Source organism: Nycticebus coucang, chromosome 4, assembly GCF_027406575.1.
Source record: "Nycticebus coucang isolate mNycCou1 chromosome 4, mNycCou1.pri, whole genome shotgun sequence".
NCBI classification, from domain to species: Eukaryota; Metazoa; Chordata; class Mammalia; order Primates; family Lorisidae; genus Nycticebus; species Nycticebus coucang.
In genome coordinates, this window is record NC_069783.1 from 93475354 (window position 1) to 93494717 (window position 19364).

General features: G+C 37.4%; 1 protein-coding gene across 10 annotated transcripts in view; it reads right to left on the reverse strand.

Moving 5' to 3' along the window:
* TSGA10 (testis specific 10) overlaps positions 1-19364 on the reverse strand; it is a 137760-nt gene that overhangs the window by 89010 nt on the left and 29386 nt on the right. For all 10 annotated transcript variants that reach the window (XM_053588362.1, XM_053588365.1, XM_053588364.1 and 7 more), the window contains 2 exons: positions 690-860; positions 523-600 (listed from right to left, as the gene is read on the reverse strand). In XM_053588362.1, the coding sequence (XP_053444337.1) occupies positions 523-600; positions 690-860 (249 nt within the window). The remainder of the gene's footprint in view (positions 1-522; positions 601-689; positions 861-19364) is intronic.

The window sequence follows — 19364 nt, forward strand, 5'->3', positions numbered from 1 at the left end:
CCTATATAATGCTTTTAAACTCATTATAACAAAATATCACAGATGAACTTATAAATCTATTCAATTAAATTTGGTAACAAAGTTAAATGCCCTTATTTCTGTTTATATATATAAACGTCTTCAATATATTTTAAATCCTTGAATTCGCAAAATCTTTAAACTCAGATTAAATATATTTTGTTCATTAATTTTTATTTCATTATAATTTTCTCTGTCCTGTTTACTCCTTAGGTAAAAATGTTATCTCTAACAAAATAGAGAGATGACAAACTTGCTAAAATCTCTGAGAATGAAACCCTAAAGGTTTTTTTTTAAAGTATACCCTTTGCAATCTAATCCTTTACTCATGTTTCTAGAATGAAATAAGCTAGTGAAAAAGTGACAATTTACACCATGCCACCTCAAGTATTTTAGGACTATACACACTATCTTAGAAAAATAAAAGAACTCTGAACACAGTAGAAGGGAAAGGAAAAGGAAAGCCACTGAGACTACGAGTTTACAGTCAAGAGTGATTTTTACATTGTGAACTGTGCACTCCAGCTCCTCTATCCTCTGCTCCAAGTGAGCCTTCTCATTAAATGCTGTTTCTTGAGCAATCTGTTTAGAAAACACAAACAAAACAAGTGCTTTCAATGTCACTGCATCTGTGTTTCACATATGTTCATATAGATAAAATTCTGTCCAACCTTTAGTCTTTCCCGCAGACTATCTCGTTCCGTGGTCATTCTTCGTAAATCAGTGAAGGCAACATCTCTTTCAGTCTCTACCCGCCGAAGAATAGCATGTGCTGTTGTTGATTTAGGAGACTTACAGCTTTTCATCATTTCTCTTCGAAGTCGGGCAATTTCTTCCTGTGCCTGTTATATGAGCACATAGAATTTTTTTTTAAACAAGCTTTAAAACAAATATAAATACAACTCTCTTATATCCAGCCAGTTAAAATGTAAACCTGTATTAATATGCATGCAGTGAGGTAATGGTATAATTTTTATTTTTATTCCATTTAATTTTTATTCCATTTATCCATTCTGCAATATAAATTCTAATTCAGCACAATTCAAGTAGAGTACTGGTTTCATGAATATTATCATAGATTTTCAGTCTTTCTTCATATAAATATAATATATACCATTTCCATATCCTGAATACTTTTTACTCTCACAGAAAGACCTGCCAATCCTTACTGATAATTCAACATATTCTCTGCACTCATGTTCAACCATATTTGGGTCCCACATCTTTTCCACATCTGCAGATGATTTCATAACCTACTTCACTACATAAGTCTCTTTATCTTCCTTCCTCTTGATTTGATCACTGTCTATTCAGAAAGTCCCCAATTCTCAGAGGAAGATACATCACTTCCTAATTCCCATAGGTAAGCCTTCACCAAAACCCTGAACCTTATCTCTTTTTTTTTTTTTTTTAAGGGGGTTGAAGACAGAATAGTAAGCGGAGAGAAATCAGCCATGACAACACCTCACTGTTCCCGAGTAGGAGACTAAGGTCCAGGTCCCCAAGAGAGTCAGGCCACCCTTAGAAACAGGAGGAAGGAACAACTGTCCTAGGAAGGGGCTCAGTGAGGCTGACCAGAGGGGTGGGAGGAGGCCACAGGTGCTCAGGGCCCTGGCTACATGACAGGCTGACCAGGAAAGCCACTCCTGTCCCCCTCCATGGTATAGTCACCAAGTGCAGCACAACAACAACAGTGACACTTGCCACAGCTCCAGCACATTTTCTTTGTTTTTTTAGTTTTTATTAAATAAACATAAATTTTTATTAATAGCTTTTATTTTACAAGTTTTAGGTTCATGATAAAAATTAAGCAGAAATTATACAGATCTTCCATATGTCCACTGCCCCCACCCATTTACCACCTCCTCCACTATCAATATCCCCCACATAGTTGTACTTATCTTACAATCAATAAAACTATATTGAGACATCATTACTATAAGTCCACAGTTTACATTATGTTCACTTTTGATGTTGTACATTCAATGAGTTTTGCCAAATGCAAAATGACATATATCCACCATTATAGTGTCATAAACAATGGCTTCATTGCTCCCAAAATACTCTGTGCTTTACTATTCATCCATCCTTCCTACCCAAACTCCTGGCAACCAGCACTCACTTCACCACCTCTGTACTTTTGCCTCTCTCAAATTATCATATAGTTGCAGTCATATAATTTGTAGACTTTTTCATATTAACTCTTTTTGCTTAGCAGAATGTAATTAAGGTTCCTCTGTGTCTTTTCATAGTTTGATAGCTTGTATATTTTTAACATTCAATAATATTCCACTGTCTAGATGAATCACAGTTTATCCATTCACCTATTAAAGGATGTCTTTACTTATTTACCTTTTTAGAGTTTAATATCTTGCTTTCAATAATGGATAGATAAGTGACAAAATAAAGGACTTAAGTAGAGTTCTGGAGCAAGATAGTGGCTGAATAACAGCTTCCTTGCAACTGGGCATGGTGAGCCAGGACAAGACTCCAGGCATCTCTGGCTGGTGGAATCTGCACATAAACATCCCTTTGAGGACACAGGGAGTCAGCGAGAGACTTCTGGACCCCATAAGAAGGACAAAAGCAGTGGAGAACTGGCAAGTGTTTGCGTGTGTTCGTTCAGTCTAATCCTGCCGGCAGCTGTAAGTACAGCAACGGTGAGACTGCAAAATGGAAAGGCCTTAACTGTGACCTGTTTTGGTTTTTTTGGACTTGGCACTAAGTTGAACTGCCTTGGGAGAGCTCATCAGGAGTATGGAGAACTTTAGGCATTGTCTAGGGCCCCAGACTGAGCCACTGAGTCAGTCGGAGCCAACAGTGTTCGGCTGTGGGCCACGCGGAGCCATTGTGGGAGAAGTGCCCCAGCAATCTTGGCCCTCAGGGTCACAGAGCAAGGATGGGGAGGGAGTGAACAATCTAGTGACTGAGCAGCCTAAAGGTGGGGACTGAGATGCCTTACAGCTTTGGCCCTCAAGCGCACAGAGTGAGACCGGTTTTGCCACACTAGGTAAGTGGATAGCCACTTCAGAAGTGATCCCAGCGATAAGCACTTTCCTAGGAAAGCTTCTGCTTAGCCAAGTTTAGCAGTTTAAAGTGCATTTTAAGAGGGCTGAGCAGTAATTTAGGCTCTCCACCCTGTGGGGTTTCAGAAATCAGCAGAGGCCTCCAGTTGTAACAGCATTGTGATTAACATCTCATACCCCAGAAGATCACCGGTTGCCCAGACAAAATTCAGCAAGATATATATACTGCTTTGTTTTTTTTTGTTTTTTTGTTGTTTTGTTTTTTAATTTTAACATTTTCCCCATAGATTTTTCTGTTCTTTCTTTTCTTTCTTCATTTTCCTAGTTTAAATATAATTTCCCATTGTTGCCTTTTTCAACAATTAGAACTTCATTTTTGCTAGTGTTTCTACCCCTATTATTTGGTTTTTCCCCCAATTTAATCCCATGAAGTGTTCTGTTTGCTTGTTTTGGTTTGATTCATAGCATTTTTGTCTTTCCTCTCTACTTCATGAAGGTGAGGTACTATGTCCCAGCAGGCTAGCAAAGAGCTGCTGACTTCAAAGGAAACACCAAATCCGGCACCCCCAGAGGTTGGGGGTTTTTTAAGGTTGGGTAAAAGTACCCTACTATACACCTATATTGCTCTGTCTACCTCTTTCTGTGCTTCTCTTCTTTTTGCCAATATCCCCTTTTACCCACCCCCTTTCCTTTCTCTTTTTTCTTTTCTATCTTTCTTTTTTCCCTTCTTGCTCTTCAACCATCATATCCTTCTGGTCCTGTACCAAAAAGATTCACCAAAACCCTAATCCAGAGGCACGGCAACTTAAAGAGCAAGAGGAAGTGAAAGGAAAATTAGGGCAAGGAAACAGATAAAAGAAATCAATCATGAGGAAAAATCAGCAGAAAAATCCTGGCAACATGAAAAACCAGTCAAGAGCAACCCCCACAAGGAACCATGAGGTAGCTACTGCAGAGGATTCCACCTATAAAGAAATGTTAGAAATGACAGAAAGGGAATTTAGAATACAGATGATGAAAACAATGAAGGAAATGATGGAAACAATGAAGGAAACTGCTGATAAAGTGGAAAATAACCAAAAGGAAATCCAAAAACAAAATCAAATAAGAGATGAACGATATGAAGAATATAGAAAGGATATAGCAGAGCTGAAGAAACTGAAGCAGTCAATTAGGGAACTTAAAGATGCAATAGAAGTATCAACAACAGATTAGACCATGCAGAAGAAAGAATCTCAGAGGTAGAGGACAAAGCTCTTGAGATAACTCAGATAGTTATAGAGGCAGAAAAGAAGAGAGAGAAAGCAGAACATTCACTGACAGAATTATGGGACATTATGAAGTGTTCAAACATACAAGTTATAAGTATCTGAGAAGAGGAAGAAGAATGCACCAGGGGAATGGAAGACATACTAGAGAATATTATAAATGAAAAATTCCCAAATAACACCAAAGATTCTGATACCCTCCTTTCAGAGGAATATCAGACCCTAGTTGCCTTAACTCTAACCAAGCTTCTCCAAAACACATTGTGATGAACCTGTCCAAAGTCAAGCTAAAAGAAAAGATTCTTCAAGCTACCAGGAGTAAGCGCCAGTTGACCTACTGGGGCAAATCCATCAGGGTGACTGCAGACTTCTCTAATGAAACTTTCCAAGCAAGAAGACAATGGTCATCTACCTTTAATCTACTTAAACAGAACAATTTCCAGCCCAGAATTCTATATCCTGCTAACCTAAGCTTTATTTATTTATTTATTTATTTTGGTTTTTGGTTTTTGGCTGGGGCTGGGTTTGAACCTGCCACCTCCGGCATATGGGACTGGCACCCTACTCCTTGAGCCACAGGCACCGCCCTAACCTAAGCTTTAAAATTGATGGAGAAATCAAATCATTTACTGATACACAAACATTGAGGAAATTCGCCACAACAAGACTAGCTCTACAGGAAATACTTCAACCTGTTATACACGCTGACTATCACAATGGATCAACAGCAAAGTAAGAACTCAGCAATTAAAGGACAGATCCTAACATCCACACTGTTGCAAAAGATAAAACTAAGCAATGGACTCTCACAAAATAAGATGAATAGAACACTACCACACTTATCAATTATCTCAATAAATGGTAATGGCTTGAATTCCCCACTGAAGAGGTATAAATTGGTTGATTGGATTAAAAAACACAAGCCATCCATTTGCTGTCTGCAGGAAACACACCTAGCCTCAAAAGACAAATTAAAACTCAGAGTTAAGGGTTGGAATTTTCAGGCAAACGGAATTCAGAAGAAAATAGGACTTGCAATCTTATTTTCAGATACATGTGGATTTAAAGCAACTAAAGTCAAAAAAGACAAAGATCGTCACTTTATATTGGTCAAGGGAAAAATACAACAAGAAGACGTATCAATTCTAAATATTTATGCACCCAATTAAAATGCTCCCAGATTCTTGAAACAGACCTTACTCAGTCTAAGCAATATGATATCCTATAATACCATAATAACAGGGGATGTTAACGCTCCTCTTATAGAGCTGGATGGATCGTCTAAACAGAAATTAAACAAAGATATAAGGGACTTAAATGAGACCCTAGAACAACTGTGCTTGATAGATGCATATAGAAGACTCCATCCCAAAGATAAAGAATACACATTCTTCTCATCACCCCATGGAACATTCCCCAAAATTGATCATATCCTAGGACACAAAATAAACCTCAACAGAATTGAAATTTTACCTTGTATCTTCTCCGACCACAAGGCACTAAAGGTGGAACTCAACTCCAAAAAAAGTTCAACCCCGAAAGGAAGAGCAGAGAGAGGGAAGGTGGGGTGGGTGGGGCCTTGGTGTGTGCCACACATTTTTGGGGCAAGACATGATAGCAAGAGGGACTTTGCCTAACAAATGCAATCAGTGTATCCCGGTTTCTTGTACCCTCAATTAATCCCCAACAATAAAAAAATAAAAATAATAAACACATTCAACCCCACACAAAGGCATGAAAATTAAACAACCTTCTGTTGAATGACAGTTGGGTGCAGGAAGAAATAAAACAGGAAATCATTAACTTACTTGAGCCTAACAACAATAAAGACACATGCTACCAAAACGTGTGAGATACTGCAAAAGCAGTTTTGAGAGGAAAATTTAGATGCCTACATTCAAAAAACAGAGAGCACATCAACAAACTCATAAGCCATCTTATGGAATTGGAAAAAGAAGAACAATCTAAGCCTAAACTCAACAGAAGAAAAGAAATATCCAAAATTAAATAAGAGATCAATGAAATTGAAAACAAAAGAATCATTCAGAAAATTAATGAAACAAGGAGTTGGTTTTTTGAAAAAATAAATAAAAGAAATAAATCTTTGGCCAGACTAACTAGAAATAGAAAAGTAAAATCTCTAGTAACCTCAATCAGAAATGATGAAGGGGAAATAACAACTGATGCCAGAGATACAAGAGATCATCTCTGAATACTACCAGAAACTCTATGCCCAGAAATTTGACAATGTGAAGGAAATGGATCAATATTTGGAATCACACCCTCTCCCAAGACTTAGCCAGGAAGAAATAGATAGAGCTCCTGAACAGACCAATTTCAAGTGAAAGGACCAAGCTAACTCCATTTTGTTAAAACTAACTCCATTTTGTCTCACAGCCTTCACTGACCCCACTTTGCCCCACAGCCTTCAATTTGCAACTGCAGCTGCATACCAAAGGTGATAGGCAACTTGCTTGCATACCAAAGGTGATAGGCAACCTGCTTGCATACCAAAGATGATAAGCAACCTGCTTCCTCCCCCACCCCCGGCTCCAGCGTGTCTGCCCCGAGCGATAATGGCCCCAATAGTAGTAAATCTTTAAGCAATCAGCCCAACTCAAACATTGTTTAGGTCCCTAAGCTCCATCCCTCCTCCCCTTCTCTTTTCTGTATCCTTAAAACTGCTCTTTCCTCAGCAGACGGTGCTTCTTGGCCCTTCTGGTGAGACAGGAACGAGAAGCCCAAATCCGGGTTTGTGAATAAAACGCCTCTTGCTTTTGCATCAGACTTGGTTTTCGGGTGATTTATGAGGGGTACCCCGTGATCTAGGCAAAACATAAGCACTGAGATTAAAGAAACAATAAAAAAGCTTCCAACAGGGTGGCACCTATAGCTTCCAACATGGTGGCACCTATAGCTCAGTGGGTAGGGCGCGGGCCCCATATACCAAGGGTGGTGGATTCAAACCCAGCCCCAGCCAAACTGCAACAAAAAAATAGCCAGGTGTTGTGGCAGGTGCCTATAGTCCCAGCTACTCGGAAGGCTGAGGCAAGAGAATCACCTGAGCCCAGGAGTTGGGAGGTTACGTGAGCTGTGTGATGCCACGGCACTTTACTGAGGGTGACAAAGTGAGACTCTGTCTCTAAAAAATAAACAAAAAAAAAAGCTTCCAACAAAAATATACCCTGGTCTGGATGGCTTCACACCAGAATTCTATCAAACCTTCACGGAAAAGCTTACTCCCACATTGCAGAAATTATTCCAAAAAATTGAGGATGAAGGAATCTTCCCCAACATGTTCTATGAAGCAAACATAACTCTGATACCAAAACCAGGAAAAGACCCAACTAAAATGGAGAATTTCAGACCAATTTCTCTAATGAATATAGATGCAAAAATTCTCAACAAAGTCCTAGCCAATAGATTGCAGCTTATCATCACATAAGTCACACATCATGATCAAGTAGGTTTCATCCCTGGGATGCAAGGTTGGTTTAACATACGCAAGTCCATAAACGTTATCCACCATATCAATAGAAGCAAAAATAAAGACGATATGATCCTCTCAATAGATGCAGAAAAAGCATTTGATAAAATACAGCATCTTTTTCTAGTTAGAAAACTGAAGAGTATAGGCATAGGTGGCACATTTCCGAAACTGATTGAAGCTATATAACAAACCCACTGCTAATATTTTACTGAATAGAGTAAAACTGAAAGCTTTTCCTCTTAGAGCTGGAACCAGACAAGGTTGTCCTCTGTCACCATTACTATTCAACACAGTGCTGGAAGTTCTAGCTAATTAGGCTATAACTAGGCAAGACAAGGAAATAAAGTGAATCCAAATGGGAGCAGAGAAGGTCAAACTCTCCCTCTTTGCTGATGACATGATCTTATACTTAGAGAACCCCAAAGACTCAACCACAAGACTCCTAGAAGTCATCAAAAAATACAGTAATGTCTCAGGATATAACATCAATGTCCAAAGTCAGTTGCCTTTGTCAGACGCCAATAACAGTCAAGATAAGAGGCAAATTAAGGACACAACTCCCTTCACCATAGTTCCAAGAAAATGAAATACCCTGGAATATACCTAACAAAGGAGGTGAAGGACATCTATAAAGAAAATTATGAAATCCTAAAAAATGAAATAGCAGAGGATATTAACAAATGGAAGAACATACCATGCTCATGGATGGGAAGAATCAACATTGTGAAAATGGCTATACTTCCCAAAGCAATCTACCTATTCAATGCCATTCCTATTAAAATACCAACATGGTACTTTCAAGATTTAGAAAAAATGATTCTGCTTTTTGTATGGAACCAGAAAAAAACCTGTATAGCTAAGGCAGTTCTTAGTAATAAAAACAAAGCTGGGAGCATCACCATACCAGATTTTAGTCTGTACTACAAAGCCATAGTGGTAAAGATAGCATGGTACTGGCACAAAAACAGAGACACAGACATTTGGAATTGAATAGAAAACCAAGAAATGAAACCAACAATTTACAACCACCTTATCTTTGATAAACCAAACAAGAACATACCCTGGGTGAAAGACTCCCTATTCAATAAATGGTGTTGGGAGAACTGGATATCCACAAGTAAAAGACTGAAACTGGACCCACACTTTTCTCCCCTCACAAAAATTGATTCAAGATGGATAAAGGACTTAAATTTAAGGCATGAAACAATAAAAATCCTCAAAGAAAGCATAGGACAAACACTGGAAGATATTGGCCTGGGGAAAGACTTCATGAAGAAGACTGCCATGTCAATTGCAACAACAACAAAAATAAACAAATGGGACTTCATTAAACTGAAAAGCTTCTGTACAGCTAAGGAGACAATAACCAAAGAGACAACCTACACAATGGGAAAGGATATTTGCATACTTTGAATCATACAAAAGCTTGATAACTAGGATCTATAGAGAACTCAAATTAATCCACATGAAAAAAACCAACAATCCCATATATCAACGGGCAAGAGACATGAACAGAACCTTCTGTAAAGAAAACAGACGAATGGCTAACAAACATATGAAAAAATGCTCATCATCTCTGTTTACTAGAGAAATGCAAATCAAAACCACCCTGAGATACCATCTAACCCCAGCAAGAATGGCCCACATCACAAAATCTCATAACTGCAGATGCTGGTGTGGATGTGGAGAGAAGGGAACACTTTTACACTGCTGGTGGGACTGCAAATTAGTACAACCTTTCTGGAAGGAAGTATGGAGAAACCTCAAAGAACTCAAGCTAGACCTCCCATTTGATCCTGCAATCCCATTACTGGGCATCTACCTAGAAGGAAAGAAATCCTTTTATCATAAGGACAGTTGCACTAGACTTTATTGCAGCTCAATTTACAAACGCCAAAATGTGAAAACAGCCTAAATGCCCACCAACCCAGGAATGGATTAACAAGCTGTGGTATATGTATGCCATGGAATACTATTCAGCTATTAAAAAAAAATGGAGACTTTACATCCTTCGTATTAACCTGGATGGAAGTGAAAGACATTAATCTTAGGAAAACATCACAAGAATGGAGAAGCATGAATCCTATGTACTCAATTTTGATATGAGGACAATTAATGAAGGACATAGTGCGGGTGGGGGAAGGGGAGAACAGAGAGAGAAAGGAGGAGGGAGGGGTGGGGAAAGGAAGAGCAGAGAGAGGGAAGGAGGGGGATGTGGGGTCTTGGTGTGTGCCACACCTTTTGGGGACAAGACATGATTGTAAGAGGGACTTTACCTAACAAATGCAATCAGTACAACCTGGTTTCTTATATCCTCAATGAATCCCCCACAATAAAAAAAAAAAAAGAAAGAGAAAGAGAAAAATGAAGGACTTAAATAATACAATATATCAACTAGAGGGTGGCACCTATGGCTCAAGCAGAAGGGTGCTGGCCCCAGCCAAAAACTGCAAAAACAAAACAAAAAAACCCACAAAAAAACAAACAAAAAAAAAAACCCAACTAGATCTGACAGACATATACAGACCACTCTCCCAAACAGCAACAGCAAACACATTCTTCTCAGTGCCCCTGGGACATTTTCCAGGATAGACCCTATGTTAGACCGTAAATTGAATCCTAATAGATTTTATTTATTATTTATTTTTAGTTTTTGAACCAGATTACATTGATTGTATGTTAGGTAAAGTCCCTCTTATGATTGTGTCCCGTCCCCAAAAGGTGTGTCACACACTGCGACCTCCCCCCACTCTCCTTCCTTCCCTCTCTCAGCTCTCCCCTTCCGCCACCCCCTACCGTGTACTAGGTCATTCTTGTGATGCTTTACTAAGAATAATGTGTTCCATGTCCATCCAGGCAGGTTAATACAAAAGATGTAAAGTCTCCATCTATTTTTTTTTTTTTTTTTTGGAGACAGAGCCTCAAGCAACCTCCAACTCCTGGGTTCAAGCAATTCTCTTGCCTCAGCCTCCCAAGTAGCTGGGACTACAGGTGCCCGCCACAACACCCGGCCACTCTTTTGTTGTAGCCGTCGTTGTTGTTTGGTGGGCCCAGGCTGGATTTGAACCCGCCTGCTCTGGTGTATGTGGCTGCTGCATTAGCTGCTTGAACTACAGGCTCCATCTTTTTTAATAGCTGAATAGTATTACAAGGTATACATATATCACATCTCGTTAATCCAATCCTGGATTAACAGGAGTTAATGGTAGACATTTTAGGCTGTTCCACATTTTGGCTATTGGAAATTGAGCTGCAATAAACAGTCTAGTGCAAGTGTCCTTATGGTAAAAGGATTTTTTTTTCTTCTGGGTAGATGACCAGTAATGAGATTGCAGGATCAAATGGGAAGTCTAGTTTGAGTTCTCCATACTTCCTTCCAAAAAGGTTGTTTACAGTCCCACAAGCAGTGTAAAAATGTTCCCTTCTCTCCACATCCATGCCAGCATATAAAGTTTTGAGATTTTGTGATATGGACCATTCTTGCTGGGATTAGATGATATCTCAGGGTGGCTTTGATTTGAATTTCTTTAATAATTAGGGATGAGCATATGTTCATAGGTTTGTATGCAAATTCATCTGTCTTCGAAGGTTCTATTCATCTCTCGTGCCCATTATATAAGGGATTATTGGCTTTTTTCATGTTGATTAATTTGAGTTCTCTGTAGATCCTAGTTATCCAGCTTTTGTCCAATTCAAAATATGCGAATATTCTTTCCCATTGTGTATCTATTTAGTTTGGTTATTATCTCGTTAGCTGTATAGAACCTTTTCAGTCTAATTCAGTTGCATTTGTTTATTTTTATTGTTGTTGCAATTGCCACAAAGTCTTCTTCATAAAGTCTTTTCCCAGGCTGTTATCTTCAAGTGTTTTACCCATGCTTTCCTTGAGGATTTTGTATCATTTCAGGCTTTAAATTTAGGTCTTTTATCAATCTTGAATCAATTTTTGTGAGTGGAGAAAGGTGTGGGTCCAGTTTCAGGCTTTTCCATGTGGATATCCAGTTCTCCCAGCACCATTTATTGAATAGGAAGTCTTTCCCCCAGTGTAGGTTCTTGTTTGATCAAAGATTAGGTGGCTGTAAGATGTTAGTTTCATCTCCTGGCTTTCCATTTGGTTCCAGATGTCTATGTCTCTATTTTTGTGCCAATACCATGCTGTTTTGATCCCTATGGCTTTGTAGTACAACCTAAAGTCTGGTAGGCTGATGCCCCCAGATTTATTTTTATTACTAAGAACTGCCTTAGTTATACAGGTTCTTTTTCTGGTTCCACACAAAATGAGGAATTATTTTTTCCAAGTCTTGAAAGTACGATGTTGGTATTTTAATAGGAATGGCATTGAATAGATTGCTTTAGGAAGTATAGCCATTTTCATAATGTTGATTCTCCCCAGCCATGAGCATGGTATGTTCTTCCATTTCTTAATATCTTCTGCTATTCTTTTCTGAGAATTTAATAATTTTCTTTATAGAGGTCCTTCACCTCTTTTGTTAGGTATATTCCTAGGTATTTCATTTTCTTTGAAGCTACTGTGAAGGGGATTGTGTCCTTAATTGCTTCTCATCTTGGCTATTATTGGCATATACAAAGGCTACTCATTTTTGGGCTGGAACCTTATCTTCTAAAGTGTCTTCTAAGCCCTCCCTGGTGCAGTTATAATTATTCCTCTCATCTTAAATTATTTCCTCTCACCTCATCTCCTAAAGTGTTTTCTAAGAGCTATCTTGAAAACCTGTCACTTGATCCTGCTGTATTTTCTCTTCTTCCTGTGACACACTAAGAAAAAAAGCACTGTGGTCTGTGCCCACTGCAAATAGTTCCTTAGGGCCCACTCTTTCACTCCAGAGTAACCTGGCTCCCACCTTCATTATATTCTGACCTTACCAAATCAAATGGCCTTTTCTCAGTTCCTGTTTGCCTTGATATTTCAGCAATACTTATCTTTGTTTTCAGTGCCTTTCTTCTCAAAGATTCCTTCCTCCCTTGGGTTTATAACATAGTTCTGCGGTAGTCCTCTGTCTTCTTTATCTCTTTCAAAGGTTCCCTTATGTCTTCTGAAGATTACATCTTAACTTCTCCATTCTTCTATATACAACTTCCTCATTCAGAAACCTCATCCACTCTGAAGGCTTAAAATTCACTTCTAAACAGATGACTTCTAAAGCTACCTAATCAGCTCTCACCTCTCTCTCCACTTAACTCTCACATTTCTTACTGCCCAATGGCAATTACTACCTGAATGTACCACGGTCATTTTACTATGTTTACGAAACCAAACTCACATCTTTTTTCCCAAAATGCCAATGACTTTCTTATTTATTTCCTTTATTATCACAATGCTCTCAATCACTCAAGACAGAATTTTAGTCATTTCCATTCATCCCTCCTCATTCCTAAAATCAAATCTTGTCAAGTCATCCTTCAATGTCTTTTGCATCTGTCTGTGTATTTATTTCCACTGATAGCACCCTTGCTTAGTCCCTTAATGCCTATGCATTGACCACTGTTAACAGTCTTTTAAGGAGTCTATGGAGACCTTCTCCAATAAATTATTATGTAAGAAAAAAACATAGAAAGATAAGAAAAAATTGCCACCAGGTTAAAATTTAAAATGCTACTTTGGTCATGCTTTTCCCTCCCTTTAAAAAGAAACAACACAGATTGCTCATTGCTTATAAAGCAAAATATAAACCTCTCATAAAGCTCATTGAACAACCTCTACCAATTTTCATCCAGAAGTCCGCTATCTACAAGCAGCTCACAGGCCAAATCTAGTCTGCCTCTTGATTTTGCAGGTCTGTAAGCTGAGAAAATTTTTTACAATTTTAAATGGCTGGGAAAAAAAATCAAAAGAAAATTTGTTTACAATATGTAAAAATAATATGAAATTAAAATTTCAATGTCCATAAATAAAAGTTTGGCTGAAATACAACCAAAATTATTAATTTGTGTATTGTGTACAGCTAGGTGCTTTCATCCTACAACAATAAAGGTGAAAAGATGCAACAGGGACCACATGGCCTGCAAAGCAGAAGGTATTTGTCATCTGGGACTTTACAGAAAAAGTTTGTAGACTCCTCCTCTAGTCTAATCCACTTTACTCCATTAACACATACACTCTATTCTAGTCTTAAACCTATCTATTTAACTACCAATTTTCTGCATTATCCTTTACTGCAGACCATTCCTTTACTCTGGAATGTTTCTCCTGGCTTCTTTCACAATATAAAAACCTCATTCATTATTCAGAGCTCAAACTTCACATCTTCTAGCAAAGATTTCTTTGATCGTTATAACCAAAAATGCCTACTTCTTTTATGTCATATAGTATTTTCTAGACTACTTATTGTATAGTAACAAAAATAAATACAAAATGATATATTTTTATCTCCCCAACTAGATTGTAAATTTATAGAAAAGGTCTAAATCTTATCATTTTTCTATCCCTTAGAGTAGTAAGCCTAGAACCCTGCATATAGTAGCTATAATGCTTTAAAACTCTTGATACTTCCATTTTTACTTATTTATTTATTTATTATTTTTTTTTTTTTGAGACAGAGTCTCTCTCTGTTGCCCTAGGTAGAGTACTGTGACATCACAGCTCACAGCAACCTCAAACTCTTGGGCTCATGGTCCTCTTTTATTTTTCTTTAATTTTTTAATTAAATCAAATTAATATGAAGGCACCATTTTTAGGTTACATTGTTCTTTCTTCCAGGGTAAAGTTACATTTGTAGAAGAGCCCCTCACCCAGGAGGCATATTATACACTCTTACAATGTGCACATTAGGTGAGATCCCACCTCATGCTCTTCCACCTTCTGCCAAATGTCCTCCCCCTTCCCTCTACCCCTGAACTACATTATATTAGTGTGTTATTGTTCTTATGAACATGTAATTGTTTATATGTTGATTTCATATTAGTATGGAGTACATTGGACATTTATTTTTCCATTCTTGTGATACTTTACTAAGAAGAATGTATTTCAACTCCACCCAGGTAAATGTAAAAGATGTAAAGTCTCCATCTTTTTTAATGGCTGAATAATATTCCATGGTATACATATATCACAGTTTGTTGATTCATTCATGGATTTATGAGCACTTAGGTTGCTTCCATAACTTGGCAATTATAAATTAAGCCACAATAAACATTCTAGTGCAAATGTCTTTGGGGTAAAATGATTTTTGTTCTTCTGGATAGATACCTAGTAATGGGATTGTAGGGTCAATGGAAGGTCTACTTTTAGATCTTTGAGGATTCTTCATACTTGTCTCCAAAAAAGCTGAATTAGTTTGCAATCCCACCAGCAGTGTAGAAGTGTTCCCTTCTCTCCACATCCATGCCAGTGTCTGGTGTTTTGGGACTTTGTGATGTGGGCTAATCTTGCTGAGATGAGGTCATATCTTAGAGTGGTTTTGATTTGCATTTCTCTGATGATTAAAGATATGAGCATTTTTTCATGTGTTTCTTGGACATTCATCTGTCATGCTTCGAGAAGTTTCTGTTCAAATCTCTTGCTCACTTATAGAGAGAGTTGTTCGCACTTTTCTTATTGTTTAATTTGAATTCTCTGTAGATTCTAGTTATCAAGCCTTTGGCAGATTCATAACATGCAAAAATCTTCTCCCATTCTGAAGGCTGTCTGTTTGCTTTGTTTGTGGCACCCTTAGCTATGCAAAAGCTTTTCAGCTTGATCAAATCACAGTTATTTATTTTTGGTATTGTTGTGATTACTAGGGGCGGTCTTCCTCATAAAGTTTTTTCCCAGGCTAGTATCTTCAAGTGTTTTCCCCACACTATCTTTTAGAATTTTTATTGTTTTGTATCTTAAATTAAAATCTTTTATCCAACGAGAATCAATTTTTCTCAATGGTGAGAGGTACGGTTCCAGTTTCAGACTTCTACAAGTGGATAACGAGTTCTTCCAGCACCATTTGTTAAATAAGGATTCTTTTCCCCCATTGTATGTTTTTGTTAGGCTTATCAAAGATTAGATGATGATATATGGCTGGGTTCATCTCTAGATTCTCTATCCTATTCTATAGATTTATGTCTTTATTTTGTGCTAGTACCATGCTGTTTTGATCACTATAGCCTTATTGTATAACCTGAAATCTGACAATGTGATACCTCCAGATTTGTTTTTATTTCTAAGAACTGTATTTGCTATTTGGGATTTTTTCTGGTTCCATTTGAATCAAAATACTATTTTCTTCAAGTACCTTAAAGTATGACATTGGTGCTTTGATGGGAGTTGCATTAAATCTATAGATTGCTCTGGGTAGTACGGACATTTTAATCATGTTAATTCTTCCCAGTCATGATCATGGTATGTTCTTCCATTTGCTGACATTTTCTGCTATTTCCTTTCTCAAAGTTTCATAGTTCTCTTTACAGAGATCTTTCACATCTTTTGTTACATATATTCCCAGCTATTTCATCTTCTTTGGTGCTACTGTAAAAGAAATAGAGCCTTTGCTTTCATTCTTGGCTTGATGATTATTAACACATATGAAGGCTACTGACTTTTGGTATTGATTTTGTATCCTGAGATGCTGGTATATTCCTTGATAACTTCTAAGAGCTTTGTAGTTGAGTTCCTGGGGTTTTCCAGGTATAAGATCACATCATCTGGGAAGAGGGAGAGTTTGACTTCCTCTGTCACCATTTGGATTCCTTTGATCTCCTTCTCTTGCCTGATTGCAATGGCTAGGACTTCCAACACTATGTTAAATTAGCAGTGGAAACAGTGGGCATCCTTGTCTGCTTCCAGATTTGGAAATGCTTTGAGTTTTACTCCATTCAATATATTTCTATGGGTTTGCTATAGATAGCCTCTATTAGCTTAACGAATGTTCTATCTAAGCCTATTTTTATAGTGTTTTTATCATGAAAGGATGCTGGATATTATCAGAAGCCTTTTCTACATCAGTTGAAAGAATCATATGGTGTTTATTCTATTTATGTGGTGTATGAACCAACCTTGTGTCTCTGGGATAAAACTTCTTGATCACGGTGTATAACCTTTTTAATGTGTTTTTGTATTCTGTTTGCTAATATCTTATTGAATATTTTTGCATTGATATTCATTAATATTGGCCTATAGTTTTCTTTTTTTGTTGGATCCTTTCCTGGTTTGGGGATCAGGGTGATATTTGCTTCATAGTTATGTGTTGGGGAGGATTCCTTCTTTCTCTGTATTTTGGAAAAGTTTATACATTGGAGAATCTAGTTCCTCTTTGAAGGTTTGATAGAATTCTGGTGTGAAACCGTCTGGTTCAGGGATTTCCTTTTTGGGGAGATTTTGTATAATTGATGTTATTTCAGTACTTGATAATTGGTCTATTCAAGATTTCTAAATCCTCCTGGCTGAGTTTTGGAAGGTATTGTGCTTCCAGATATTGGTCCATCTCCTCTACATTTTCATATTTCTGGGAATAGAGTTTTTTGTAGTAATTATTGAGAAACTTTTGTATTTCTGTTGTTATTTCCCCTATATTATTTCTGATTGTAGTTATTAGAGATCTTATTTTTCTGTTTCTGATTAGTCTAGCCAAGGGTTTATTAATTTTATTAATCTTTTCAAAGACCAACTTTATGTTTTGGTTCTCGTTTGAATAATCCTTTTGTTTTCAACTTAAAATTTAATTCTGCTCTAATTTTGGTTATTTCCTTTCTTCTGCTGGGTTTGGGATTGGATTGTTCTTCCTTTTCCAGTTGCTTAAGATCGCCTATTAGGTTGATGACTTGCTCTCTTTCTGTTATCTTGATGAAGGCTTCTACTGCTATAAATTTCTTTCTAAGGACTGCTTTTGCAGTATCCTGCAGGTTTTGACAGTTTATGGCTTCATTATCATTTTGTTCCAGAAATCTAATGATCTCCTTCTTGATTTTGTCTATGACCCAGCTATCATTCAGCATAAGGTTATTTAGTTTCCATGATTTTATTTGAGTATGAAGATTTCTGTTGCTGTTCAGTTCAACTTTTATTCTATGATGGTCTGAGAAGACACAGGGGATAATTTCTACTCTTTTAAATTTGTTGAGGTTCGTCTTGTAACCTAAGATATGATCAATTTTGGAAGATGATCCATGGGCTAGTGAGAAGAATGTGTATTTGGTTTTGTTAGGATAAAGTATTCTATAAATGTCTGTCACGTCCATTTGTTCTAGAGTCTTGTTTAAGTCCATTATTTATTTGTTTAGTTTCTGCTTGGAGGACCTGTCCAGTACTACCAATGGGGTGTTAAAATCTACAACTATTACAGTGCAGGAAGACATCATATTCTTTAGATCAGTTAGGGTTTGTTTTATACATCAAGAAGCATTCAGATAGGGTGCACAGATGTTAACTATTGAAATCTCTTCATATTTTGTGTTTCCCTTGAGCAGTATGTAGTATCCACCTTTGTCTTTCATTATTTTTGTTGTTGTGAATACAACTGTATCTGCATATAAGACTGCAACCCCAGCTTTTTTCTGCTTCCCATTTGCCTGGAATACCCTTGTCCATTCCTTTACCCTGAGTCTTTTTTTATCTTTTGAGGTAAGGTGAGTTTCTTGTATGCAACAGATATCTGGCCTGAGTTTTTGTATCCAGTCATCCAGCCTATGCCTCTTTAAAGGAGAGTTCAAACCATTCACATTAATTGAGAGAACTGATAGATCTGGCAGAGTATTGGTCATCATGTTTTTCAGAAGTCCAGAGCTTAATTTAATGCCTCTCACCATTATGAAAGCTAGGCTTTGTTATTTAATTTCTGGGTAGAGTTACTTTGGTGGTATACGCTCCTGTTATTGTTATGAAGAATGAGTCTGAGTATTTCCTATAGAGCTGGTCTAATCATGGCAAATTTCCTCAGCATGTGAATGTCAGTGAAGTATTTGATTTCTCCATCACAAATGAAACTCAGTTTAGCAGGGTATAGGATCCTGGGTTGGAAATTGTTTTGTTTAAGAAGGTTGAAGGTTGATGACCATCCTTTTCTGGCTTGAAAATTTTTGGCTCAAAGATCTGCAGTCATTCTTATACTTTTGCCTTTGTAAATAATACTTTTCTTATGTCTGGCTGCTTGCAGAAGTTTCTCTTTCATATTAACACTGGCAAAATTAATTACAATGTGTTTAGGAGATGCTTTGTTTGGATTGAGTCATGCTGGGGTTCTAAAACTATCTACTATCTGAATTTCTGTGTCTCTTGCAATAATTGGGAAATTCTCTGCCATAATGTCTTGGAGCAGAGAATTTGTGCCTTTGGGACCATCCTCTTTTCCTTTAGGAGTCCCTATAATTCAGATGTTTGAGTTCTTAGAATGATCCCAACTCTCTCAGGGAATATTCTGTTCTTTTTTTCCACTTTTCTGCCTCTTTGAATGCTTGGGATAGTTCAAAAGCCTTGTCTTCTTTATCTGAGATTTTTTCTTCACACTGATCAACTCTATTTTTGAGGGCCTCTACTGTATTTTCAAGCTCCTCAAATACCTTTTTCATCTCCTTAAGCTCCGGTATATGTCATTATGTCCATATCCCTGGTGACTTTGTCTTTGAATTCATTAATTT